The 27,875-nt window shown below is 46.2% G+C and overlaps 2 protein-coding genes across 3 annotated transcripts; one reads left to right on the top strand and one right to left on the bottom strand.

Annotated features, from left to right (window-relative positions):
* The first annotated feature begins 2,880 nt into the window (after nucleotides 1–2,880).
* On the top strand, nucleotides 2,881–11,138 carry ANTKMT (adenine nucleotide translocase lysine methyltransferase). Of its 2 annotated transcripts, none has more exons than XM_080982065.1 (6): nucleotides 2,881–2,954; nucleotides 5,354–5,517; nucleotides 6,435–6,539; nucleotides 8,397–8,537; nucleotides 9,210–9,260; nucleotides 10,484–11,138. In XM_080982065.1, exons 2-6 carry the CDS (start codon nucleotides 5,356–5,358, stop codon nucleotides 10,670–10,672), a joined length of 648 nt encoding a protein of 215 aa, XP_080838191.1. In that variant the 5' UTR covers nucleotides 2,881–2,954; nucleotides 5,354–5,355; the 3' UTR covers nucleotides 10,673–11,138. The 2 variants fall into 2 exon arrangements, with proteins under 2 accessions (XP_080838191.1, XP_080838192.1); XM_080982066.1 differs by lacking the exon at nucleotides 2,881–2,954 and adding an exon at nucleotides 2,972–4,064.
* Nucleotides 11,139–11,749: 611 nt separating this feature from the next.
* On the bottom strand, nucleotides 11,750–27,570 carry CCDC78 (coiled-coil domain containing 78). Its single transcript, XM_080981981.1, has 15 exons — nucleotides 27,351–27,570; nucleotides 26,554–26,685; nucleotides 25,660–25,746; nucleotides 24,434–24,613; nucleotides 23,984–24,136; nucleotides 23,717–23,767; nucleotides 21,668–21,756; nucleotides 21,475–21,553; nucleotides 19,672–19,797; nucleotides 18,820–19,037; nucleotides 17,435–17,609; nucleotides 16,662–16,705; nucleotides 15,389–15,455; nucleotides 12,718–12,818; nucleotides 11,750–12,037 (listed from the first exon to the last, which is right to left on the bottom strand). The coding sequence occupies exons 1-15, from the start codon at nucleotides 27,426–27,428 to the stop codon at nucleotides 11,911–11,913; spliced, it is 1,707 nt and encodes a 568-aa protein (XP_080838107.1). The 5' UTR covers nucleotides 27,429–27,570; the 3' UTR covers nucleotides 11,750–11,910.
* Between the last annotated feature and the right edge of the window lie 305 nt (nucleotides 27,571–27,875).

The following is a 27,875-nucleotide window of genomic DNA, read 5'->3' as shown; positions in this document are numbered from 1 at the left end:
CTAATCTTCCCTCTTGCCCCCCCTTCTTTCTGCGAGACATGTTCTAAAACACAGCAGTATTAAAGTCCAGCATTGCCTGGGCTTCAAGGGCAATGAAGTGACTGCCAGGAGAAAAGTCTAACCAGTATGGGCAGCAGAAAGATCCTGGGTGACTATCTGTCTTGGTGGGGAAGCTAGCAAAAGTGTGCTGCACAAGGGTAAGGCTGCGTATTAGGGTGCTGTTAGAACTGCAGAGTCATAGAACTGAGGCCATGTCCACACCATACATTTTAAGTGCTTTTTATACCACTTTAAGAGTCATGACTTCCCCTTAAAAATCCTGGAAACTCTGGTTTGTTAAGGGTGTAGAGAGTAATTAAGGGACACATGAGTCTTTATATACGCGACAGGCTAAGAGAGTGATGTCTTTCACCTGAGGTTGACACAAATACAAAATCCACCTCTGCACAGGACCTTGCTATAGTGGCAATCCAAGACTGCAGCTCAATAAAGGCATTTCTTAGGGAAACTGGTGAGAGTTTGTTCAGATAACCATCTCTATAACACTCCATTATTAGGAGTGCATACCAAGAAGAAGAAGAAGAGTTTGGATTTGATATCCCGCCTTTCACTTCCTTTAAGGAGTCTCAAAGCGGCTAACATTCTCCTTTCCCTTCCTCCCCCACAACAAACACTCTGTGAGGTGAGTGGGGCTGAGAGACTTCAAAGAAGTGTGACTGGCCCAAGGTCACCCAGCAGCTGCATGTGGAGGAGCGGAGACGCGAACCCGGTTCCCCAGATTACGAGTCTACCGCTCTTAACCACTACACCACACTGGCTCTACCAAGGGGATGTTATGGTGTTTCTAATTACAGTGGTACCTCGGGTTACATACGCTTCAGGTTACATACACTTCAGGTTACAGACTCCGCTAACCCAGAAATAGTGCTTCAGGTTAAGAACTTTGCTTCAGGATGAGAACAGAAATTGTGCTCCGGCAGCATGGCGGCAGCGGGAGGTCCCATTAGCTAAAGTGGTGCTTCAGGTTAAGAACAGTTTCAGGTTAAGAACGGACCTCCGGAACGAATTAAGTACTTAACCCAAGGTACCACTGTAGTTGGAAGTCCCTTTTGCATTCTGTCCAGGAGAGCCAATCCCTTAGATGACACTTATTCAAGGTTAATGCAGAGCTCAGGTCTAGGAAATAATAATAGTCTAAAACATCTTGACAAGCTTCTTTCTAGAGTTGGTTATTACCCAATTCCATATAGCACAGTGCAAGAAAATGCTCAACCGGCATAGTAGCAATTCTTTTAATATACTGTTACAGTTCTTGGGTAACAGAGCTTGGGGGGCAAGGGCACCCATAACTGCTAGAGTTAGGGAATGGTAGAAATTAATACATGGTATAATTTAGATAACGTTTGGAATATTGAAGGGAAGATGCCAGACGTTTACAGTATGTACTGAACACCTCCAAGAGATTTTTGAGGTCAAATCAGGAAAGAGAGATGAGCACTAAATCATCTGTATACATCAAGATTGAGGTGTTTTCAGACTCTGGACTCATTGGTCTTATGTCCCACTCCCTCCCTTTAGATCAAGAGTGAGGAACCTGTGGCCCTCCATATGTTGTTGCTCCCATCATTCCCCACCATTGCTAGTTATTTATTTTTATGTCATTTTTATTTTTATGTTATGCCACCTTATGTCATGCATGACCCAACTTTTATTCTCACAATGACCCCATGAAGTAGGTTAGTCTGTGAGCTGGTCACTGGCAGTAAGTTTCCTGAATGAGAGAGCATTTGAACCCCGCCCCCCACCACCACAAAGCTCCTAGAGGGAGCCACTCCTTCTCAGCCTGAAGGCTGTTGCAGCAGTCCAACAATATCTTGAGGGGCCCAGGATCCCCATATTTGCTTTAAATGGTAACCTGTGAAACTTCACTTACTTCAAAAGGGGTTGAGCTAGCCTTGTGCAGGGTGGGGTGGGGGTGTTCCCTTCTGCTCATGCTGCTGAGTTCCTAGCCTTCTGCCATGAAAGTCCTGCCATGATGGAAGTATTATACACACATATTAAAGGTGTGATAGAACCCTGCCCTGTGTTACATCTGCTGGTATCTTTAACAATTCAACGCAGGTCACACCATCAATTTATAGCTCTCCATTCAGCCATGGCTGCCCCTCCCCGCAAGAATTCCAGGAGCTAATGTTTGTTAAGGGTACTGAGGGATGCGGGTGGCGCTGTGGTCTAAACCAGTGAGCCTCTTGGGCTTGCCTATCAGAATGTTGGTGGTTCGAATCCCCGTGACGGGGTGAGCTCCTGTTGCTCCGGTTCCTGACAACCTAGCAGTTCAAAGCATGCCAGTGCAAATAGACAAATAGGTACCACTGCAGTAGAAAGATAAACAGCATTTCTGTGTGCTCTGGTTTCTGTCACAGTGTCCCATTGCGCCAGAAGCAGTTAAATTCTGCTGGCCACATGACCCGGAAAGCTGTCTGTGGACCAGCACCGGCTCCCTTGGCCTGAAAGCGAGATGAGCGGCACAACCCCATAGTCGCCTTTGACTGGACTTCACTGTCCAGGGCTCCTTTACTTTTACTGAGAGTTGTTAAGGGAACCTTTCCCCCCCCCCCCCCGCAAAGAGCTCCAATTCCCACAGTTCCCTGTGAAGAGGGCTTGACTCTGGGAACTGTAGCATTGCAAAGCGGGGGCTAGGGACCTCTTAACCACTCTCAGCACCCTTAACAAACTACAGCTCCCAGAATTCTTGGTGGGGGGGGAGAGAGCCATGAGCGCTGAAAGGGGCCTCATAGTGTTTAAATGGATGGCGCGAACGTGACAGCAGCGGAGAGAGATCCCTGCCCCTTTCTCCCTAGCGGAACCTAATGTGCCTCGAGTGCCTGTTTCCACACGGAGCGTCCTAAGGAGCGGACTGACGGAGACTTGGGCGGACCAGGCTTCCGCGATAGGTAAAGTGGGCGCCTTCGTGCTATGCTCATACGGGGCGGGGGATGGGAGGAGGTGGTCTTCCGCCCTAAACGCGGGCTTGTTGGTGCCTAGAAAGAAACAAAAGAGCGAGATCGCAGCTGGAGAGCAATGCTTTCCTGTCCCTCCCGTAGAAACTTGCCCTGTCTCTTGATCCCAGTTGACTTATTTATTTAGCGAAATGGATTTAAAGCTACTCCGTGGGGGAGAGAGGTGCATTCTGTCCATTCTCAGAGGCACTGCTCTCGTTCTTCCTGCCTTTTCTTCTAACACATCCCGCCTCGCGTTCAAGAATCTCAGTGCAGCGAACATTGCTTTTGCCCCCTGGCCACTTCATCCTCGGATTGGGTTAAATTGAGAAAGAGGTTGAGCGGCTCAAGGTCACCCGGCGGGCTGGCGAGGAAGATGCAAGCCTGGGTATCCCTGCTCCTAGTCTGGAACTCTATAACCACTGTACTACACTGCCGCCGCCCGCCGGCCCGTCCGCCCCCTCCCCCGCGGTTCTGTAGCGTATGATAACAAATGAAAGTTGATTGATTGATTGATTGATTGATTGAATTGTAATGAAGAAGTGGGTGGAGGAGAGAAGATTTTTTAAAAGCAGCACTTTGCAGCTGGAGCTTTAAGGTTGATGCAAAGGTTGACATTCTAATGTTAAAATTGCTAAATTTGGTAATGCTGAGAAACAGAAACAGGGTCAATGCCCTCTTCTCCCAAATAATTTTTTCAAGACTTCGGGATTCCCCAACTGATCATCTGTCTTTTGCCTCACACTGCTTTTCTAATTGATTTAAAAAGGCATTCAGTAGTAACGTGGACTGGAAAGGTCTGCATTGTTATGTTTTTCTGTGGGGAAAACGTCCATTTTTAGAAATGCTATTGTTTTGTAAATTAACTCATAATCTACAGTGCAGACCTATGCATTCCTGCTTGGCAGTAAGCCTCACTGAGTTCAATGGGACTTCCTCCCAGGAAAGTATATATAATCTAGTAAGTGATTACAGATCAGATTCAGCAGATGAAATGGATACATGCCATCTATACATATCTATTCAGAAGGAAGTTCCACAGAGTTCAATAGAACTTACTCCCAGGTAAATGTGTATAAAATTGCAACTTTAATCTAAAATCAACACGATCAATTTGACTCGTCCTAGAAAGCATGAATATTTCAGGCATGCTAACACTAATAATTTTTTGTTGTTGTTTTTACCGCTTTTCTTAAAAGCTTTAGTAATATCAGGGAAGAGTGTGCTACTGAACTTACACATTTTGCAATACTGTATTATACAAGTTTTTCAATAAAATAAATTTCCACATAAGGCTTTGAATTTGTTTGAATTTCACATTTAAACAACACCATGCACTTTATTTGAATCTCACAAAACGGAGAAATTTCCCGGTTCCAAATTTTCCTGAAAGCACACATCACTGGTATTTGTTATTCAAACAGTTTCCCCTGGCCTTTTGGCATGGTGCCCCATAAAATATGTTATAATACTGCACTAGTATATGCTTCTAGTATACATATGAAACACACTCAATGGTTTGTTGTAGTTTTGCCTCTGGGCTGGTGAGCCGAGTGAGCTATGAGTAAAGATCAGAATGGAACATATTGGAGGCAGTACCTTCCTTGGTGTTGATGAACCCACAATGGTAGAACTCTCCCAAACTTCCTCCTGCATTTAAACGGGCTCTAAAGACCATTTTTATTATTCAAGGCTTTTAATGAGTGACATTCTACGGGCTTATATGTTATGCTGATGTGTGCGTTTACATGTTTTCTTCTCAATTGTGAATTTAAAAAGAAACCAAAATTTAATTATGTAAGCTACCGTGGGTTGTGGTTTTTGTTTTTTTTAAAAAAAAGATCAATGTAAATGAGAAAAAGGAGTGGAGCAACACCCCCATGAGGTTGCAGCATTTGTGGGGGTTTTTAGCAAGAAAAGGCAAGTAAGAGAAGACATGAGAGAGGTGTGTAAAACTATGCACAGTGTGGAAAAAGGATATGGAGAAATGTTTCCCCCCCTCATAATACTAGAATTTAAGGGCATCCAACAAAGCTTTTTTACACAGCACATGGTTAAAGTGTAGGGGTTGTTGCCACCAGAAGTAGTGAGGACCACTAATTTGGATTGCTTTGAAAGATGATTAGATAAATTAATGGAAGATAGGGCTATCAATGGCTTCTGGCCATGAGGGCTATCTTCTCTCTCCATATGCCTGGATTATGTCTCTGAATCACAAGTGGAGGGAGGGCTGTTGCACTCAGTTCCTGTGTCCTGGCTTCCCAGACACGTCTGGTTAGCCATTGTGAGAACAGGATGCTGGAGTAGATGGCCTTCGGCCTGATACAGGTGGTTCTTATGTTTTCCCCTTGCAGACATGGATCCTGAGGATGCTGAAGAATTGGCAGCTGAGTTGCACGGAAAGCCTGTGGATGTCTGGGACCTCTTGCAAATTGCAGCAGGCACTGGCTTGACCGCCTATGTTGTGTGGGCTGGAATTCTCATGCCAGGATTCCGCAAAGTGCCTTTAAAATTACAGGTACATATCAGATGATTTGCTGTGACATTTGAGGGGAAAGCAGCACAGTTAACTGGCACATGATTATTGTGTTGGGAGGGAACTTCTGCAGGCAGGACTCTCCCTTATGAGACAGAGAGTGGTCTTTGGAAATTTTAAAAAAGCACAAACACACTGAAAATGACTCATGGATTTGATTCTGATGGCCAGATATTTGAAATGCTTAATCACAATCTGTATCAGGGTGCCTTCCAGATGCTATACCCTGATGTGATGCTCTTCAGTTGCCATCAGCCCCAACCACCATGGCTGATGGGAGCTGTAGTCCACCAACATCTGGAGAGTATCATGTTGGCTTTCTTATTTTAAGGCAGCAATGGGGAACCTGTGGCCTTCCAGATGATGTTGGACTCCCAACAACCACTGCCAGTATTAGCAGTGGTCACAGATGAGAATTGTAATCCAATGACAACTGAAGGGTTGCAAGTTCCCCAATCCTTTGTTTGCAGATAATTGATTTGGCTTAACACAAGATAGTCACGTCAAGTCAGCTGCTCCCTCTTCCAAGGTCTGGTTCACCCATGAGCCCCCCGCGGTGCTAGCAAGGCTGTGCTGCCATCAGCCCCAGCGTCATATGAGGCTGATGAGAGTTTTAGTCTAACACATCCAGAAAACACCAGGTTCGCAAAGACCAGGGCTTTTTTTCAGCTGGAATTAATCGGAACTCAGTTCTGACACCTCTCAGGTGGGCACCATTGTCATTATAAGAGAACAAAGGGGGTTCTCTTTATTGTGAGTTCCAGCACCACTTTTTCTAGAAAAATAGCACTGACAAAGACTGTGTTAGAGTCTTTAGGATTCCATGTATATTCCCTAGCCCTGGAACTCTGTGGCCCTTTCCAACTCAGAGCTTGCCTCTCTTTCTTCTCCTCATCCAGGTGCCGTATGTCCCAGCAAATGCCAATCAAGTGGAGAATGTGATGTCGCTACTGAAAGGACGCTCTGGGAAGATGGTGGATTTAGGGTCAGGCGATGGCAGAATTGTAAGAGCAGCGAGCTTGTTTCTTGATGGTGGCATATTCCATGAAGCTGGGTGGCCCACTTGAAAGAACTACAAAATATATAATAATTTGGATCCGAAGGGAAGAGTAGAACAGAACTAGGGAACCTTTAGCCTCCAGCTATTAGTGATTTAAGTAATAAATCACTGGATCCCTTCCAGTCGGGATTCAGGCCTCATCATGGGACTGAAACTGCCTTGGTCGCACCGGTTGATGATCTCCGGCGGGCTAGGGACAAAGGTGAGAGCTGTTTCCTAGTTCTGCTGGATCTCTCAGTGGCGTTTGATACCATCGACCATAACCTTCTGGACCATCTTGAGGGGCTGGGAGCTGGGGGCACTGTCATACAGCGGTTCCGCTCCTTCCTCCTGGGCTGTGTTCAGAAAGTAGTGGTGGGGGATGAGTGTTCAGACCCCTGGGCTCTCACTTGTGGGGTGCCTCAGGGTTCTGTCCTCTCCCCCATGCTTTTCAACATCTACATGCAGCCGCTGGGAGAGATCATCAGGGGGTTTGGGCTGGGCGTTCATCAGTATGCGGATGATACCCAGCTCTACCTCTCTTTTAAATCAAACCAGTGAAGGTGGTGAAGGTCCTGTGTGAGTGTCTGGAGGCAGTTGAAGGATGGATGGCGGCTAACAGATTGAGGTTGTATCCTGACAAGACAGAAGTACTGTTTCTGGGGGACAGGAGGCGGGCAGGTATGGAGGATTCCCTGGTCCTGAATGGGGTAACTGTGCCCCTGAAGGACCAGGTGCACAGCCTGGGAGTCATTTTGGACTCACAGCTGTCCATGGAGGCACAGGTCAAATCTGGGTCCAGGGCAGCTGTTTACCAGCTCCATCTGGTACGTAGGCTGAGACCCTATCTGCCTGCGGACTGCCTCGCCAGAGTGGTGCATGCTCTGGTTATCTCCCGCTTGGACTACTGCAATGCGCTCTATGTGGGGCTACCTTTGAAGGTGACCCGGAAACTACAACTAATCCAAAATGCGGCAGCTAGACTGGTGACTGGGAGCGGCCGCCGAGACCATATAACACAGGTCTTGAAAGACCTACATTGGCTCCCAGTATGTTTCCGAGCACAATTCATAGTGTTGGTGCTGACCTTTAAAGCCATAAATGGCCTCGGTCCAGTATATCTGAAGGAGCGTCTCCACCCCCATCGTTCTACCCGGACACTGAGGTCCAGCGCCGAGGGCCTTCTGGCGGTTCCCTCACTGCAAGAAGCCAAGTTACAGGGAACCAGGCAGAGGGCCTTCTCGGTAGTGGCGCCCTCCCTGTGGAATGCCCTCCCACCAGATGTCAAAGAGAACAACAACTACCAGACTTTTAGAAGATATCTGAAGGCGGCCCTGTTTAGAGAAGCTTTTAATGTTTGATGTATTACAGTATTTTAATATTTTTTTTGGAAGCCGCCCAGAGTGGCTGGGGAAGCCCAGCCAGATGGGCAGGGTATAAATAAATTATTATTATTATTATTATTATTATTATTATTATTATTTAAACTTCACAGATGGTGTTAGCTTCTGAGGAAATGCTTGATCAAGGCTAGAGTCCCAAAACTAATAATCTTAGAATCTTATTTGCAAATGCATCACTAGATGCATCTGGGCTAGATCAGGTGTGGGAACCTTTGGCTCTCCAGATGTTACTGAACTACACCCCCCACCAGCCTTAGCAAGCATGACCAATGGCAAGGGATGCTGGGAGTTGTAGTTTGAAGGTTCCTTGCACTTGGGTCAGATGGATAAATAGCCTGACCTGGGGCAAGGCAGCTCTCCTGTATTTCTAAGGATCACAAATGCAGTCAATAAAATAAGTGCCTTGGCTGTGCTTCCAGGTGCTAGAGGCTTACAAGCAAGGCTTCAGACCCGCTGTTGGCTATGAGCTCAATCCATGGCTGTTACGACTTTCAAGCTATCGTGCCTGGAAGGCTGGCTGCTATGGAAAAGTTTCTTACTGTCGGGACGATCTTTGGAAGGTGAGACAAGAGGCTCCATGAAACTGCGCAGATAATCTGGGGGTAGTGAGAGGACACACGACACATTGGCTGTCAGGGAAGAGTTAGAGGTTTCCAGTTTCTCAGAGGGAGAAAGCATTCACCAAGTGGGGAAGGAGAGCAGTGAATATAACAGAAGAGAGCAAGAGGAACAACAGGGAGGGACTGGCTGTTCACAGGAAAGGCAAGGGTTCACTTCTAGCTCAGATTCAGAGGAGGGGAGATACAAGCCAGCTCTAGCCAGGAGGTTAGAAAAAAGAGCGGGAAAGCGAAGGGAAGGGCGTCTTCGCCATTTTGAGGGTGGCTGGTCACGGAGAAGCAGAGCTCAGAAGGTATCTGAAATAAGTGATTCTGAGGAATAATAGTTAAGAACCGTTTATAAGAATGTTTTGTTAATATGCAATAAAAAGTTTTATAAAAGAACAAGAAGCGTTTGTGTGGTGATCTGAAGAGGACAACGACCAGTCCTGACATTGGCTGCCGGTGTTTGTCAGCCTCTTCATGAGCCAGGCTGCAAAGTCCGGCTGGCAGGTAGTTTTTAGGCCAGGATAGGAATATTTTTAATTGTAGGTATTAGGCTGGGTGCTAGGGATTGATGCTGGGCTTCAGAAATTGGATCAGGTTAACCAGTAGTCTTGGTTCTCTCTCTTAAAGGTGGATCTGTCAGACTGTAAGAATGTCACTGTGTTCTTGGCACCTAGCGTGGTAAGCATATTTATTTACTATTACTATTCATATATAAAGCCCATAGCAGCTTGGGACCAGATTACTTGCAGAATCATCTTACACCGTATATGCCAACTCGACGTTGACCTGCGGAGCTGGCATTGTTACAAGGAATTTTGGAACTCCCTGCATGTTGACATCAGGCAGGTGCCTTCACTGTACTCTTTTTGGCTCCTGCATAAAACATTTTTGTTTAGGCAAGCTTATCCAGCAATGCAGAATGTTGACATGTGTTTTAATCTCTTTTTAAAGTTCTGTTGATTTTAATTCCTCTTTGAATGTTTTTAAACACCTGTTTAAAACTATATTTTCTTGATAATTGTATGGAAAACCTCTAACTGGTTTTTTTTTAAAAAAATAAAAATACAATTAAGTGCAGTGCAGTGGTGTGTGTGTGTGTGTGTGTGTGTGTGTGTGTGTGTGTAGAGATGTCTTTTAATGAAGTGGTGTAAAAATGCTAAGTGTGTTGCATAAAAACAGCAAAAACAAAACAATAACATTCAGAGACATGCAAATCTCAAAGGATACTTGCGTTTTGGTTCATATATTGTTTTGGGAAGTGCAAAGTACGTAGAATCACCTTTAAATGAAAACTTAATCATCCCTCCCCCCTCCATCTTTACCTTCACCGCAGTTGAAGAGAAATGGACAGGGGGACTTTAGAACAGCTCTAGACCATTTTCTTTTGGATTAATTTATTTTTATTTTAAGCTCATTCAGGAACGTAAGAATGGCCTTCTGGATCAGGCCTGTAGCCCATCTAGTCCAGCATCCTGGTCTCACAAGGGCCAACCAGATGCCTGTGAGAAGCCAGGGAGCAGAACATGACTGCCTGTCTTAGAAAGACCCTGACACTTTGCTAAGCTAAAATTCCCAAATAATTCTCAGATTGGAAGAGGGAAACATTGCACAAAACAAGGAAATTCCGAATCAAGGTGGGATGGTGGTGCTCGCCCATCTTTAATGCAGGGAGTGCCCTTTTTCAAGAGCAATGTCCCATGTTCCATGCAAGGGAATACAGGCATGTTTATTTTAAAAAAATAAAATAAAATGGAGTGATTCCACTTAAAAGTGTTGACTCCTTTCTGAGCTCTGGCAATCTGAGGATAGAAGAGAACCAGTGGCTGATATTTATTCCAGACTTTAAAAAATAAGGAACTAACGCCCTGAATAACCCAGGCATTTTCCTTCCCTTTTCTCAGTTGCAGCTTCTGGAAAGGAAGCTGCTTGTGGAACTTCCGGATGAGGCCCGTGTGGTGGCTGGACGCTTCCCCCTCCCCAACTGGACACCCACCAGCATGGCTGGGGAAGGTTTGAACCGAGCCTGGGCCTACGATATCAAGACTGTACGGCAATCCAAGCAGGACAGACCAGAGGGAAGCCCGGTATAAGAACGTGTCCTCTAGGAAACAAGCAGGCACTTTTGCAAGACAGACAAGGGCTGTTTCCAGTGGCTCAGAGAGTGAAATCTGCTTCTTTCCAATTGCTGGCCTTGACAGCCCTTTATAAGCACTGGGGGGTGGGAGGGAGGGAGGGAAGGAACAATGAGATGATTTGTCAAGGGAAATCACATGGTTTCCGTAACTCCTCTCCTGAATCCTACTAATTCTGGAAACTCATTAGAACCTTTGCCGCAGGATGGGACAGGTTTGTCTCTTCATTGTGGAGTAGTCTGTATATTTATTTATTTTTTTGTAATGAACTTTCACAGCACTTATTTTTTTACGCATCTCAGTGTGTGGTCCAGTGGGCTGCTAAGATCTTATTGGGGTAGCAAACCCATGCCATGCCTCAGCTTGGAGTTTTGGTTGTGAAATAAAGAGAACTGTGATCCTCAGGATGCTGAGGATTAATGTATCAGATAGTAATTTATTTTACTAACATGGTACAACTTCAGATTTCTACACATGGTGGTATGGTTTGCAAGCTACTCTAAATCATGGTTTGGTGTTACACGTAATTCCCATATAAGCGGGGTGGGGGTGGGGACTTCAGCTGAGTTTAGTTTCGCTTTCAAAGGCTGTCATTTGAACCAGGGTTCATGGTTTTATTCCAACCAAGGTTACTAAACAAGTTACTAAACAAACCAACTTTTCAAGTTCAGCCGCGAAGCTGGCTTGTTTCGTTAACCATTTCACTGGAACATGATAATAAGCCTCTGAATGTCAGAATGAAAGCAGGTTAGAGTAAGACAGAAGGGAGAGAGAATGCAATGGAAATACTGAAAGAAGAAGCAAATGCATTTGGAATGTAAGAGCTCACAAGATGTTGTGAATTGAGTGTCTCAGACTAGGGTTCAAATCCTTGCTCCAACATGGTTATCAGTGGACGACAGGCACAGTTTCTCATCCTAGCCTACCTCCCAGGGTTTTTATGAAGATAATTTGGGGGTAGCTTATGGGTGGAAGAATAGCTCTGAGCCTCTTAGACAAAGGACAGGATTTTTTAAAAAACGAAAGATAAAAATGGTTGCTTAAAGGACTTCATTGAGCCACTTGCTTCCTGGAGTCTCTTCTGTGGGATGGAAATATAGCCAACCATTGCAATCCACCTGCTGTTCAGGCCAAGGTGCCAGTCCTCCTTGAGGATGCTACAAAGCCTTTTCTTCCCATAGCTTGGGTGTCAGAGACTACATTTCATTACTGAAATTCCTCTTGGGTTTTGAAGTTGCCAGAGGGTTAGAAGCTCTGGCAATTAGTTCTTCATGGCTGTCTATTCCCAGAAGTTTCCGCAGCCTCAAGATCTCCTGCTTGTACCTGCAGCACAACAACACAGTGAAAACGGTGTTAACCCAGTTCTGCTGTGGTTGCAAACCTTCCCTGCAAGGGCCTGATCAAATCCAGTGGGGAGAGAATGTAATGCAGACATTTAAATTCAGGTACCTAAGGTGGATGGAACTGCCTGAGTAATGAGGTTCCATGTGGCTACCTTTGGTGGCGAGAGACTGTGAAAGCAGAGTAGGCTTGGTAGTCTATGTGTAGGAGACAGTAGGAGGACATTGGCTGACCAAGGCCACCTGGTTCTCATGAGTAGGTGGTTTCCTGGGCTATATCATTTATATCCCAACTTAATTGCCTCTAGTTTCCTCCTCCAGCCCAAGCTGTATAAGGCAATTGGGGAGATGGTACTACTGTTTTTCAGCCCAGTGGGATCAGGTGATTGGAGGAACCAATAAGGGCCTGGCTAGCCCTATATTACTGTTTCACCAGGCTGGATTCCTCAGTTCAGGAAACTTGGCACTGAGAGGAGCTGCTGAAGAGACTCAACACCCAGAACAAGGATGGGGAAGCTGTCACTGGGAAAGCAGCCCTGGGGCTGTAAAAAGATTGCCCATTCCTGCTTTGTGAAAATGTTGAAGTGGTATGATTATTAGACATGAGCACCCCATGAAAGATTTTGACAGTTAAAGCCTCACCCAGGTGAAAAGACCTCTCACCTTACAAGGTGTTTATCCACATATTCCTGCAGTTCGGCTACCTGCTCTTCTGCCACCATCGCCCGTGTCAGCAGCTGACTCCTTTCCTTTTCGAGATCCTCCTGAGGTTGGGAGAAGGCAACCATAGAGGCAGGAAAGACAACAAAAAAAAAAGGATGGGTAGACTGGCAGATTTTAATTTTATTTGTATAGGCCACTTTTTCCACCCGTATGTTTTTAAGGTGGTGAAGGTCCTGTGTGAGTGTCTGGAGGCGGTTGGAGGATGGATGGCAGCTAATGGATTGAGGCTGAATCCTGACAAGACAGAAGCACTGTTTCGGGGGGACGGGGTGGGCAGGTGTGGGGGACTCCCTGATCCTGAATGGGTTAACTGTGCCCCTGAAGGACCAGGTGCACAGCCTGGAAGTCATTTTGGACTCACAGCTGTCCATGGAGGCGCGGGTCAATTCTGTATCCAGGGCGGCTGTCTACCAGCTCCACCTGGTACGCAGGCTGAGTCCCTACCTGCCCGCAGACTGTCTCGCCAGAGTGGTGCATGCTCTAGTTATCTCCCGCTTGGACTACTGCAATGTGCTCCACGTGGGGCTACCTTTGAAGGTGACCCGGAAACTACAACTAATCCAGAATGCGGCAGCTAGACTGGTGACTGGGGGCGGCTGCCGAGACCACATAACACCGGTCTTGAAAGACCTACATTGGCTCCCAGTACGTTTCCAAGCACAATTCAAAGTGTTGGTGTTTACCTTTAAAGCCTTAAACGACCTCGGCCCAGTATACCTGAAGGAGCGTCTCCACCCCCATTGTTCTGCCCGGACACTGAGGTCCAGCGCCGAGGGCCTTCTGGCGGTTCCATCACTGCGAGAAGCTAAGCTACGGGGAACCAGACAGAGGGCCTTCTCGGTAGTGACGCCCGCCCTGTAGAACGTCCTCCCATCAGATGTCAAAGAGATAAACAACTACCTGACATTCAGAAGACATCTGTAGGCAGCCCTGTTCAGGGAAGTTTTTAATGTGTGACATTTTAGTGTATTTTTGGTCTTTGTTGGAGGCTGCCCAGAGTGGCTGGGGAAACCCAGCCAGATGGGCGGGGTACAAATAAATTATTATTATTATTATTATTATTATTAAATTAATTAATTATATAAGGCAGCTCAGAGTTTAAAACAATGAAACAGCACTTCCTGCTTGATATATGAGAGCAACCCATCTGCACTGGCATTCTGCTGGCTTTTGAAGATGCCCCTTTTTACACAGGCGCTCCCTTGATATCACTGCCTCTTGTTTTTAATCACTTTGCTGCTTCAATGGGATTGTTGAATTGCCTGCTCTGATTATGGATGTTTCTCTGAATGGGATTGTTTTACTGTGTGTTTTAATTATGGATTCTTATAGTTTAATGCTTCTGTGGTTGATTTTTATACTTTCCAAGTGCTCGGATGCCTGGTATGGCATTAAGCAGTATAAAAATTAATAAATGAAAATGAAATAACAAGGACGGTACCAAAACCACTCTGTCCTATTAAATAGAGGTAGCCAGTGTGGAGTCCCCCAGATGCAAAGTAGATGTTCTGCCACTTAGCTGTGCTTTGTGGCCTTGTGCTTTTGGCAGATGAATAGAACAGCTCAAAGACCCAGACTGCCAAACACCCTTCAGCAGGGGTCAGCAAACTTTTTCAGCAGGGGGCTGGTCCACTGTCCCTCAGACCTTGTGGGGGGCCAGACTATATTTTTTTGGGGGGGAATGAATGAATTCCTATGCCCCACAAATAACCCAGAGATGCATTTTAAATAAAAGCACACATTCTACTCATGTAAAAACACCAGGCAGGCCCCACAAATAACCCAGAGATGCATTTTAAATAAAAGGACACATTCTCCTCATATAAAAACATGCTGATTCCCAGACTGACCACGGGCCAGATTTACAAGGCGATTGGGCCGGATCCAGCCCCCGGGCCTTAGTTCTAGACTTCAGGTCTAGATTCAGGAACCATCGCTTGGCCTTTATACCAACATATCTCTGTGGTTTCAAGGGGGAGTTTTTATTTGAAAATATGTGCTGTTCATAATGGGTGGGATATTACTTGAAAGGGGGAAAGAAAGAGCAGGTATGAATTGAAATCCATACTTAATCCTTATTGCACGCATAACTTAAATTGAGTTTTAAGTCCTACAGGCTTCCCACAAGCATCTGGTTTGCCACTGTGAGAATTGACAACCCAGTCAGATGGGCGGGGTACAAATTGTTATATGCTGGACTAGATGGGTCATTGAACTGATCCAGCAGAATATGAATACAGTGGTACCTCAGGTTAAGTACTTAATTCGTTCCAGAGGTCCGTTCTTAACCTGAAACTGTTCTTAACCTGAAGCACCACTTTAGCTAATGGGGCCTCCTGCCGCCGCCGTGCCGCCAGAGCATGATTTCTGTTCTCATCCTGAAGCAAAGTTCTTAACCTGAAGCACTATTTCTGGGTTAGCGGAGTCTGTAACCTGAAGCGTATGTAACCTGAAGCGTATGTAACCCGAGGTACCACTGTATGGAATATGATATCTCTCTCTCTCTCTCTCTCTCTCTCTCTCTCTCTCTCACACACACACACACACACACACACACACACACACAGTGTATTGACACTATTGGCTTTACTGTGTTACCAGAGTGTTTTACCTGTGTGGTTTGAGTGAACTCTCGCAGTTGTTTCCGGAGCTCAGCCCAGCCCGCCTCGTCCAGCGTGCTGAAAAGAAAAAGGAGCAAAAGGGAACTGGAAAGAGCCCTGTCAGCAAGCCATCCATTTCTTCATGTGACTCGTCAGCCTCCATATGTTTTTGGTGTACAACACCCATTATCCACAGCCAGCACATCCAAACTGGCTGGGAATGATGGGAATTGTAGCCCAAAATATCTGGAGGCGGCACAAGTATGGTATGAAATTAAGAATGTTTCCTGCAGGGCACAAGTAATTCACTATCAAGTATCATTCCTGAAAAAGACAAATGAGAACTAGATGACTGGATATCATCATGAGATGACCTAATGTCCATCTGGAGGGCACCAGGTTGGCAAAGGCTGCTCTATCTCTTGCCCAGACCCTCAGGAGTAGCTAACATGGTGCCCTACAGATGTTGCTGCACTCCAGCTCCCATCTGCCCTAGCCAGTGTGGCTCATGGTCACAGGGTGGATGGGTGCTAGGAGTCCAGCAATATCTGGATGGCACCATGTTGGCTGCCCCTAGTAGAACTATCTTCCCCCCCAAAGATGGTCAGATGAGCAAATATAAAGTCATGTTAACAGCCCCACATATTGCACGAGGCAAAGCATTCTATAAAACAATGGGCTCCGGCTGGTGAGAAAGGGAGGGTCAGAAGCCCTGGAATGCAACTCTTCCATTTATGTATTTGCAAATTCCATTACTATGCTTCTGGGTAAATCCACTTATTTCACTGGGGTGGCTTAAATCGTGAGGATAGGTGATCTAATTGCGAGGAAGTATGCAGGCAAGCCGTGGGAAAGTTCTTCGTAGCCTGTCCGGGGACTGCATAAGCAAAATATAGGTCACATTTGATGTTCGGGGAGTTCTGACTGTATAGAAAGGATGGTATGAACCGAGGAATGCATTGTGTGCCGGTTAACGTAGAAATTTGTTTAGGGCTGCAAGATCTCCCTCTAGAGGTCATGTTAGCTGCTGTAAACTCAGGAGAAAGGAAGTGAATTTCTCTCGCCTGCATCTCAGCATACCAAAGTCCATTACACTATGTGGATGTGGTATTATGTTTCATTATGCGGGTGTGGTGTTTTGTGCTACTATGTTATGTTTCATGATGTGGATGTGTGGTTGCGGTATTATGCTATGTCAATGTGGTGTAACATTGATGGAATCCAAGAATATTTGGAGGGTTGCATATTCCCCAGCCCTGATGTACAGGAAGAAACAGTACTTACTGCGGAGGTGATGTCCCTGATCCAGCATTTTGACTTAACTTTACCTGTAAGGGAAAGCAGGGGGGAAGGTGATGATTTGATCAAAACTTCCATTTTGGGGGCATGGGGTCTTTTTCAGCTTGAGGGCCACATTCTCTTCTGCACAACCTTCCTGGGGCCACATGCCACTGAGCGGCAGAACCGTGAATATCAATGTCACCTTTGTACAGAAGGCTAGTTTCTAAACAAACTCACCCACCCTTCTCCATACAAGCAACGGGCTTTATCAGAGTTCAGGGACAGACAGTGGGGGGAAAGGAAGGTTGTTATGTACTGAGTTGAATAGGATCCAAAATGCAGCAGTCTGACTGGTCAGTTTGATTGGTCCTAGAACAATAGGATTCAGAATGCAGCAGTCTGATTGGTCCTAGAACAATGCAGCAGTATGATTGGTCCGCCACCCAATCCAGCTCCAGGTAGAAGTGAATCCACAACCTGATTGGCCTACAGGAGAATCCCGGAATTAGCCAATCACATGCAGCCCATTGTGTAAATAATGTATATAAAGCAGATATTGTGGGGGAAACTTCCATTCCTCCTCACCACTATGAGCTGAATAAAGAGCATGAAATCCACTCTCGACTCCGAGTATATTTCAAAAGTGTAATACTGCAGGGCTGGTGAGTGGGTGTGGCCTGGGGAAAGAGGGCGTGGCCAGGGCCCCAGGGCTAAACAGAGAGGCTCCTCCATTAGAAGGGCCCAGCGTCCAGGGAACAAAGTCCACCCCTGTTCACCTTCATCTGCAGTTCATGCAGTTGGCCCTCCAAGCTGGCTTTATCCTCCCGCAGCCGGTTCAGCTCCTGAGAGGTGCTCGTCAGCAGCTCGGCGTCTGTGATGGTGAAATGGTGTTCTGGTGGGCCAGGATCCAGATCGTGGCTGCCCAGCGACCGAATCTGTTCACGCTGCATCCTGCAAACAGAGTGGTTACAGAGAGATCAGCCCTTAGGCATGGCAAAGAAGTGGATTTGCCAATCATATATTCCCAGTGATACGCAGCACAAGTGCGCATGCACACACCACCTTAAAGTCCTCAGCAAGTTTCATTGTACGTTTGCTTAAGCCAGAGAGCCCACTTCATTAGACGCATCAAAGACAGCTTCCATGTGCATTGAGATGAACTGATGAATCGACTCTTAGGGAGGCGCAACCACCGAAAAGGATGGAGCCACAAATCAAGCCCCTGTAAGATTTAACTGCCAGCACTATGGGGATTCCCTCAGTTCCAGACACTGTAATATTGATTATAGAATGGAAGTTGAAGTTGCATGTGAAGGTTGGAATGTGAAGGTTGTGTTTGCAATAAAACGTGAGAGAAGGACGGAACAACACATTCGCAGGAGATATTGCTATAAGGAAGCAGGAGGGAGGAGAAGAGAAGAGTTTTGATGTCTCACAATGAAACCCAGTAGACTTTAGTAGAAGGAAATATTGCCATTTATAGACAGAACTGTCCCTTTGCTGGTAACTATAAACGCATGTGCTGTTCTCATATTTGGTGTGCCACCCCTCAACTACTTGCTGGTTGAGGTTGTGTGGCACCGGCCTTTCAGTGCCTAAATAAAGATCCTGTTTTACTGACAATTGGTGTCTCGATTCTACTGACTAACTTTCTGCACTAGGGGATTGCCTCTTACCAGGGGTAGGATTTAACCACCGGCACTAGGGGATTTAGGGACGCAGGTGGCGCTGTGGGTTAAACCACAGAGCCTAGGACTTGCTGATCAGAAGGTCAGCGGTTCGAATCCCCGCAACGGGGTGAGCTCCCGTTGCTCGGTCCCTGCTCCTGCCAACCTAGCAGTTCGAAAGCACGTCAAAGTGCAAGTAGATAAATAGGTACCGCTCTGGCGGGAAGGTAAACGGCGTTTCCGTGTGCTGTTCTGATTCGCCAGAAGCAGCTTAGTCACGCTGGCCACATGACCCGGAAGTTGTACGCTGGCTCCCTCGGCCAATAAAGCGAGATGAGTGCCGCAACCCCAGAGTCGGCCACGACTGGACCTAATGGTCAGGGGTCCCTTTACCCTTTACCTTTTACTAGGGGATTTGCCTATGCTATAGTCACTGCAGGAATAACTGCCGGCGCTAGCGGGATTGCTGCCTTGCAATGTGGCCTCTCCCCTACCTGTACGCAATGAGCAGGCCCTCATGCCTCTTGACCAAGTTCTGCAGGCGTTTCTTGTAGCCGCGAGTGGCTTTGGCCAGCTGTTCCTCCCTAGACTTGTACGAAGCCCGGATGTCCTGCAGCATGCCATCCACAAAGCGCTTCATGTGAGCCGGTTTGAAGGTGCTTTTGCTGGTCCCTTTTGCTGCAGCGGCAACTGACTTGCTGTCCATGTGCTCCTTGAAATACAAGACATACAGAGACAGTCTCATATGTTAGCTCAGTACAGGAGTGGGGAATCTTCAGACCAAACGCCACAGTCTCTTCTGGACAACCTTCCAGATGACACATGACCCTGGTGGGCGGGACCAGAGGCAGAAGTGGGTGGAGCAACACATGCAAATTCAGGCTTCATGGACACATTCCAGCCAGGCAAAAGCACTCAAAGAAGGTGCATAGCAGAGCTGGTAAGGGCTGTGGCTTTGGAGGCAGATAGAGAGACCACTGGCTCCTCCAGACCTGAGGGTTCCCCATTCATGTCCCATTTATTTTGAAACTGGGAACGGGAGCACACTAAAGTGTTGTGAGGAATCCAGTCTCCGGTGACCCTAAAGAATCCAGGCACAGGAAAGGTTTCCCATTGTCTCTTCCTGATTTCCTGGTCCGGGCTTGCCCTCTTCCAAGCTCCATAATTCTGCCACTATCCTGGCTGGGATTGGAAGTCAGGAAACTGCCTTATGCTGGGTCAGATGGTTTGGCCATCAAAGCCCAGCACTGTCTGCTTGGACCACCACCAGCTGCTCTGAGATTTGGTGGAGAAGATCCAGGCTCTGGCACATCTGCCACCCACCCACCCAAAAGGGAACTGCTCACCGCCAGATCTGTGATGTACTGAAGGAGCCGCGACCTGTATTCCTCGTTCAATTCCTTCAGCTGCAGCTGAAGCCGGGAATTTTCTGCCTCCACTTCTTGGAGCTGGCTTTGGGATGAGAGTAATACCTGCAGGCAAAATGGCACCCAATCTTGTTGAAATATGAGATGCCATCATCTGTATTGGCATTCTGCCGGCTTTTGAGGTTGCACCTATTTACACAGGCGTTCTCTTGACCCAAGCCTCCTGTTTCAACTGCTGTGTTGTTGTTTGAATGGATTGTTTTATTATGTACTAGTAGACCAGTGCCTAGTGTTGTTCGGGAATAATATGAAACCAAAAAAGTCAATTCAGTTTTGAGCGGTTCTGTCCGCCATCTTGGCATCCAGTTGTATCCAAACCTAGATGAAAACCTGCTCCTTGCTCTCAGGAACCATCATACAAAATTTCCTTACGGTGTCCTAAGAGGTGTCCCAATGCACAGCAAACAAACAAATTCCCAAAATCTATAGTAGATTTTCATTACGGATGTTTATGTTTTAATGGGGTTGCTTGAGTGTATAGACAGTGTAATTATTACGGGTGTTTGCATTTTAACATTTGTGTAAATTAGTTTTAATATTTTGCAAACTGCTTAGAAGCTTCCTTTGGCAATCAAGCGGCATATAAATTAATAAATAAGAACAGAACATGTGTATATTAGAAAACAGTGCCCTGCAATGCCGAGGCATTTTCACAAGGCCTGTTTAAAAACAAATAAATAAAAAACTGATGAGGAAATGTGGCAAACTGATCTGAAGGTTGGGACAAAATGAGAAATTGAGAGAAGTCAAAAGCGAACGATTAATCCATCCCTTGAGGGAGGGGGATTTGTGAACGAGAAGGCAAGAGGACAAGGAAGGAGCAAGCTTCTAAATTCAGCTCATCTCATTTTTCATTTGTTACTCTGTTTCCTGAATTTGTTATTATACTGGCTTTAGATGTTTTCCATATGTGTACACGGCATTGCACTGCATGTGGAATAAGTTTCTGATGTCAAGGAGCATTAAATCTGCCACCCACAATCTGAAGTGGTGCAAGCTACTGGCTGATCATCTGTCCAAAAGCATCACACCTGCAATCTGTAAATTAAGAGCCCATTCTGTAAACTAGAAGTCCATGCCACACTTGTAAGGATCCTTCAGTGTGACAGCACCTTCCCTCTGGAACTCATTGGCATTTGGCAAGCAACTTTGTTGTATTAACTATGCGTTTGAGGATGTTGCATGAAACTGCTTTTAGGTTCCCAAACTTCAATAGCCTCTTCAGAATTTAAAGACTGTAGGAGTTCATATGGATGTGCAAATCTTTCAATTTTTGTTTCTCCTTTTTTTCCCCAGTCTTCAGCTTTCCACATTTCCACCTAAATTTGTGATTATTTTTTTTAACCCTCATGAAAATCCACCAGCCTTTTAGTGCAAGTTTCTCCAAACATATACATGCCATTTTACTCAACCTGCACATTTTTGCAAAGCAGTGTTCCCCAAGAGAATGCATTTTTATATGTTCTTTTCAACAATATGTGCACACTTTGCCCAAATATTTGCATTCTTCATACACATTACTTGGCTGGAGAACGGCATTGCAAAATGTGGAGAAGTGCCCATTTTGAAGGACGACTGTTTTCTTTGGCTGGCATATTGCTTCAGAAAGTGCAAATTAGGTCAACGGGCCTTTAAATGTGAATGGAACTTCTCCCCCATCCCTAGTGATCCATAAATCCTGCTGACGGTGTACTTCAGCTGTGACTTCCAAGGTTTCCTTACCACTGACTGTTCCGCCAGCTTGTGCTGCGTGTTCCGGATCGCCTTCTTGGCCTCCTGTAGCTCCTTGCCCTGGGTCACCCTGCAGAGACAAGGAGCAGTGCGGCAGAATACCAATGCAAGTTTGCGGAGAATATAACCCTCTGATTCGCTCAGGGGGTGGGGGTGGGGGGCTAGGCTGGGCGCTCGTACTCACACTCTCTCCTCTAACTTCTGCTGCTGTGAGTTGTACATTTCTTTCATCTTTTCAATCTGTGCAGCGATGTGATCCTGGTTTCCAAAAAGCTTGGAGGTGGGAGAAGAACAGAAGAAGCGGTTAGTTACATACAGTGGTACCTCGGGTTACATACGCTTCAGGTTACAGACTCCGCTAACCCAGAAATAGTAACTCAGGTTAAGAACTTTGCTTCAGGATGAGAACAGAAATCGTGCAGCGGCAGCAGGAGGCCCCATTAACTAAAGTGGTGCTTCAGGTTAAGAACAGACCTCCAGAATGAATTAAGTTCTTAACCCAAGGTACCACTGTATTGAGAACATAAGAAGAGCCTGCTGGATCAGGCCAATGACCCATCCAATTCAGCATCCTATTCTCCCAGTTGTCAGCCAGATGCTTGTAGGAAACTCTCAAGCAGGTCCTGAGTGCGAAAGCAGTCTTCCTTTCTGTTGTTTCAAGCAACTGGTACTGTGGTACCTCGGGTTAAGAACTGAATTCGTTCTGGAGGTCTGTTCTTAACCTGAAACTGTTCTTAACCTGAGACATCACTTGAGCTAATGGGGCCCCACACTGCCGCTGCGCCACCGCCATGCAATTTCTTTTCTCATCCTGAAACAAAGTTTAATCCGAGGTATTATTTCTGGGTTAGTGGAGTCTGTAACCTGAAGCGTCTGTAACCTGAAGCGTCTGTAACCCGAGGTACCACTGTATTCAGAAGCATTACTGCTTCCAACTGTGGAGGCAGAGCATAGCCATCATGACTAGTATCCACTGATAGCCTTTGTCCTCCACAAATTTGTCCTATCCTCTTTTAAAGCTATCTAAGTTGATGACCAGGGACGCGGGTGGCACTGTGGGTTAAACCACAGAGCCTAGAACTTGCTGATCAGAAGGTCGGCAGTTCAAATCCCCGCAACGGGGTGAGCTCCCGTTGCTCGGTCCCTGCTCCTGCCCACCTAGCAGTTCGAAAGCACGTCAAAGTGCAAGTAGATAAATAGGTACCACTCTGCTGGGAAGGTAAACGGTGTTTCCGTGCGCTGCTCTGGTTCGCCAGAAGCGGCTTAGTCATGCTGGCCACATGACCCGGAAGCTGTACGCCAGCTCCCTCGGCCAATAAAGCGAGATGAGCGCCGCAACCCCATAGTCAGCCACAACTGGACCTAATGGTCAGGGGTCCCTTTACCTTTACCTAAGTCGATGACCAGCACTGCCTCCTGCGGGAGCAAGTTCCAGAGTTTAACCATGCACTTTATGAAGAAAGACTTTTTGAAAATCTGTTTCTGAATCTTTCAACATTCAGCTTCATTGGATGACCATTAATTGTAGTGTTGTGAGAGGGGGAGAATTGGTTTTTTTTATCCAAATCCAGGGGCAGAGGAGGGGGTATGCGGTGGAGGCGAGTCATCCCAGGTGTCTTCGCTGGGGGGGGGGGGTGACATTTGGCGCGCCGCCCACCCGCGACTCCCAAGCCTACCCTGACTCCGAGCCATCGGGGGAAGGGGAGAGCTGTGCCTCCCCCCTTCGTTTTGACAGCTGGGGGAGGCTTGGGAGTCGCTGAATGTCTGCCATCAGTGGCTCGCTCCGCCCCCGGCTGCAGGGCGCGCGCACCGATCCGTGAACCCAAGCGGCTATCCCGTGCCTGGGAGGGCACCCTCCACACTACACCCCCTTCAGGAGCACGCCCTCCCTGGGAAGCACAGGCATAAGCTCCACTGCTGTCCAAATCTAAAGTTCAGTTCTGCACATTTCCGCATAACAATAACAATAACAATAACAACAATAACAATCACTCATTCATTCATTCATTTTAAAAGTCCTCATGAGAATTCCAGAGAATTTAGGTGCAGATTTTCCCCCCTAATGTACAGGGTTCGACTCCTGGAACCGTTCAAAAACCAAGGCACGGCTTCCAATTGGCTGCAGGAGCAAACTGATTTGAATTTCTATCAGGCACCAAAATGCTTTGCCTGGCGTCCCGCCCTCCCTCGCGCCTCTCTTCAGAGCACAGCACAATCACCATCGCACACTCACACTTCTCTCCAGTTTCCGCCGTTCATGTTCGGAAGCCACCATCTCTTCTGGCTATGGCAAGAAGACACAGAAGACAGAACGCATTAGATTTCTGCATACGAAAGAGATAAGGGCATCAGAAGATCCGGCTGCATCAGGCCAAAACCCCATCTAGTGCAGGACTCTGTTCTTGCAGTGACAAACAGCAAGGACAGCAGGATCGCATGCTATCATGAACACACAATAAAAAGCACATGGAGGGTCCCTGAGATGGCCACAAATGCATACCTTCACTTTGCGGGCAGAGAGACGGTGGACCAAGGCTCGCACCCTTTCCAACTCCACAGAATCCTTGTTGTTTTGAGCTTGGGACTTGGGGCTGTTGCCTCGGGCATTGGCCAAGTTCAGTAACTCTCTGCTAAGCTCTTCATTCTTAGCGACCTACAAAGCAAAGCAGGTAAGTGTGTTATGGAGGTGCAGGCCATCCCTTGGGTTGGAAGCCAGCTATTACGAGCTGACCAGTTATCAATTTCTATATGTTAGAAGTTCAAGGAGCTGTTTTGGGTGTATAAAACCCCTTACAGCCTCTACAACCATCACTACGTAGTGCCCTCCATATGTTTTTGGACTACAGTTCCCATCAGCATGGCCCAACCATGGATGATGGGAGTTGTAGTCCAAACCATCTAGATTGCACAAGGATGAAGAAGGTTTCCGCGGAAGATGAGCGGCCCATACTTCCTGTTCGTGTTCCTTGCCCAGTGCAAGATAGTTGCTCTTCAGAACAAGATATTCGTCTGCCAGCTCCTTGCGGTTGGTCTCTAGGGCACTCAAGCGCTCTTGTAAGGCATCGCGCTCCCCAGTGGTCTTCTCATCATGGAGCTCCACCTCCAGAATACGGCTCTCGAGGGTCAGGATCTGGGAAAGCAAATTACAGCGAGGGAAATGTATGCAACTGTCATAACAAGGCTTGGGGAGAGGGGAGATTTGTAAAGATCATTGCCTTTGATGCTCAGCATAGCTGGGGGGTTTTTGCAATTGGTTTTACATTTAGAAACCACTTATAGGCCATTTTGGGAATTCAGCGATGTATAAATTAAATGAAGATGACGATGGCAGATTTTGTGTGGCTTTTATATTTAAAGATAAATATACTGAAACAAATGCAGATTCATTTTATAATATTCACATATCCAGCCATATCTGGTTTCCATCCTGCAGCTAGATATTTCTCTTTTGGAAAAGATACTCTGGCATAAGAAATATATATACATACTCAAGGACCGTTATTTCCCGTCCTGTTTTATGTAACAATTGTCTATCAATCAGTTGAGACTCCCTATCAGTGAACTTGTACTTTCTAGAGCAGAGCAATATCTATATTACTTATGTTCTAAAGACTTTTTTGGGGGGGAAGAGAATTTGAGGGGTCTTTAGAATAAATGTGAACAGGATTGTCTAGGAAGCTGCCTTATGTTGAATCAGACCACTGATCCATCATGCCCAGTTTAGTCTACACTGACTGGCAGCATTCCTGGCTGCCCTACCTGCCCTGTCCCTCTTAGCCAACCCCAGTGGGTCATTCTGGGCCAGCCCTGCTCTTCAGAGTGACCCTTGGATCCAATCCTCAGTGGCTGACTCACCTCCTTTCCCTCTGATTGGCTCCAATCAGCACAAAGGGTGAGGAGGCTCAGTTTCATAGGCTAAAAAGCTCCCCTGTCATGCTGATTGGATGGCTTTAGGAAGCTGCTGCAGAAATGGTAACAAGTCTTCAATCCCCTGTGACCTGGACTACTATAGCTCTTCCCTGGTTCTACAAAGCCTTGTCCCCGGTTCTGCAAAGAATCTTGGGCACTGTCGTGCGGTGAGACAATAAAGAAAATGATGGGTTGGGAGTCCACGAACTTTCACTTAACGTAGGCCCATGGAAATGAATAAACATGACAAAAAGTTATGTCAATTACCAGATTCTTCAGTTCAAAGTTTTCTGCTTCGTGACGCTCTCTCATTTTGTTGGTCTCAATCTGGAAATCAACGAAGTCCTTGGAAATCTGAGAGGACAGGAACATAAGAACATTCGGAGATGCTTAAAAATGGATTCAAACCAGCGTGCACAAGAGCATGCACATACAGTGGTACCTCAGGATGCGAATGGGATCCGTTTCGGAGCCCCGTTCACATCTTGAAGCGAATGCAACCCGCGACTGCGCGTGTGCAGGTCGCAATTAGCTGCTTACATGCGTGCGTGAGACGTCATTTTGACCATCTGCGCATGTGCGAGCGGTGAAACCCGGATGTAACGTGTTCTGTTACTTCCGGGTCGCGGCGGAACGCAACCAAAAAGCGCTCAACCTGAAGCGTATTCAACCCGAGGTATGACTGTAATGGGAAGTGAGAAGGGGAAGGGCACTTTTAACAAACTCTGTTCCAAAAGGAATTATTATGAAAATAAGAAATATTTAGGGACAGACACCAAATTTTGTCCTCGCTCAGGGCACCATATTACAAAAATCTACCCCCGTCTGCACTGCTTTTAGATTTTTTTGGAATTGTTTTTAGAGTGTTTCTATCTGTTTTAGAATGTTTTAGTGTCTTTAACAAGGATTTTTGTTTGCTGCCCTCCTTGGGGATGAAGAGTAGCATGTAAATACAATAAATAAATAAATTAAATGAATAATAAAATTACGCCAGTTAGGGTCTGAGAGTCACTGTTTTCTCACCCCTACCTCACAGGGCTGCCATAAGACCATGACCAAGGCACTGTGTGTGAAGCATTTTGAACAACTGGAAGTAAACGTGAGAGAAGCAAAGTGTTATTAATTGTCTCTGTGCAGCAGGGACCTTGCCCTATGCCTTACCTTGAGTTTCTCCTCTTCACTATGAACCAGTCTTGATGACAAGTCGGTTTTGGAGCCAGCCACCTGCCCCATTTTCTCCTGCAGCTCCCCAAGTTTGGCGCAGAGCCTCTCGTTCCTGTCTTGCAGCTGAACCTGCATGGAAGGGAGGAAAACATATTCAGCCCACGGAATTCAGACTAGGCACAGGCAAATTGGTCCAATTCAATTTATCTCATTTTCCCATATTCCAAATCTTAAATTCAATTTCCTTATCAGTTTGTTTGGGGGGGGGCGGGGAGTCCTCATGAAAATTCATCCGTATTTTAGTACCAAATTGTCCTAATAAATACATTTTTGTGTGCCGTTTGCCTAATATACACTTTTTTTAAAAAAACAACCCCACAACAACCCCATTTCCCCTAATATATTGCATTTTGTATTATTATTATTATTATTATTATTATTATTATTATTATTTCTGCTGTGTTTGTAAGTCACTTTGAGCAATGTTTATGAGTAAATAGAGAAATAATAATAAATATTACATAATAAATAATGATATTGAATGATAATAATAAGTTGTAGTCCAATAAGGACTAAAGAGGTTCAATGGGCATCTCAGAGGTTGGATGGCCATCTGTCATGGGTGCTTTTTAGCTGTGATTTGTGCATTGCTGGGGGTTGGGCTAGATGACCCTTGAGGTCCCTTCCATTCTTCAGTTCTATGAGTCTTTGATTCTAAGGCACCAGGTGGGAAAAGGTGGAGGCTATGGGGAGCAGGAAGGCAGCAGAAGACTCGTTTGAAACCAAACACTTACGTTTTCATTGCTGAGGCGCTGAACTTGCTCTCGGAAGGTAGTAAGACGGCTGCTCTCAGTCTCATTCCCAAAGTCCATGCAGTCCAAGTGTTGGTGATGGAGGGCTTGGAGTTTCAGCTGCAAGAGGAGAAAACCCAGATGAAAGCAAAAAGGAGTGTCTCTGAAAGACGATGTATTTGCCCATTGATCTTGCCTACGTAGGAAAGGGTTGCTATCAACTCAGGTTGCTAACGGGTGTGGCTTTCACCTTGTTAACAAGGTGGAGCAAATGAGAGACTCAGTGTTATTTGTGATTATTATTTGATCGGAGGAGGCCTTGGCCAATTCCTTGTTATAATCCAGCAGTCTTGAATGCGTGCCACTTATAGAGGGGAATCATAGACATAAGATCTACCAGAAACACATCACTGCTTGTTTTAACTCACTTGTGGGAACTATGAAAAGCAGTAGAAGTATGAGACGATCAGAACCCTCCAAACTTGAAGCATGGGAAGTCATATTAAAAAATTATAATTTGGCAGAATA

The sequence above is a fragment of the Podarcis pityusensis genome (assembly GCF_964106645.2).
Source record: "Podarcis pityusensis genome assembly, chromosome: 14".
Lineage (NCBI taxonomy): Eukaryota > Metazoa > Chordata > Lepidosauria > Squamata > Lacertidae > Podarcis > Podarcis pityusensis.
Note: the sequence above shows the minus strand (reverse complement) of the source record. Positions and strands in the feature narration are given on the sequence as shown.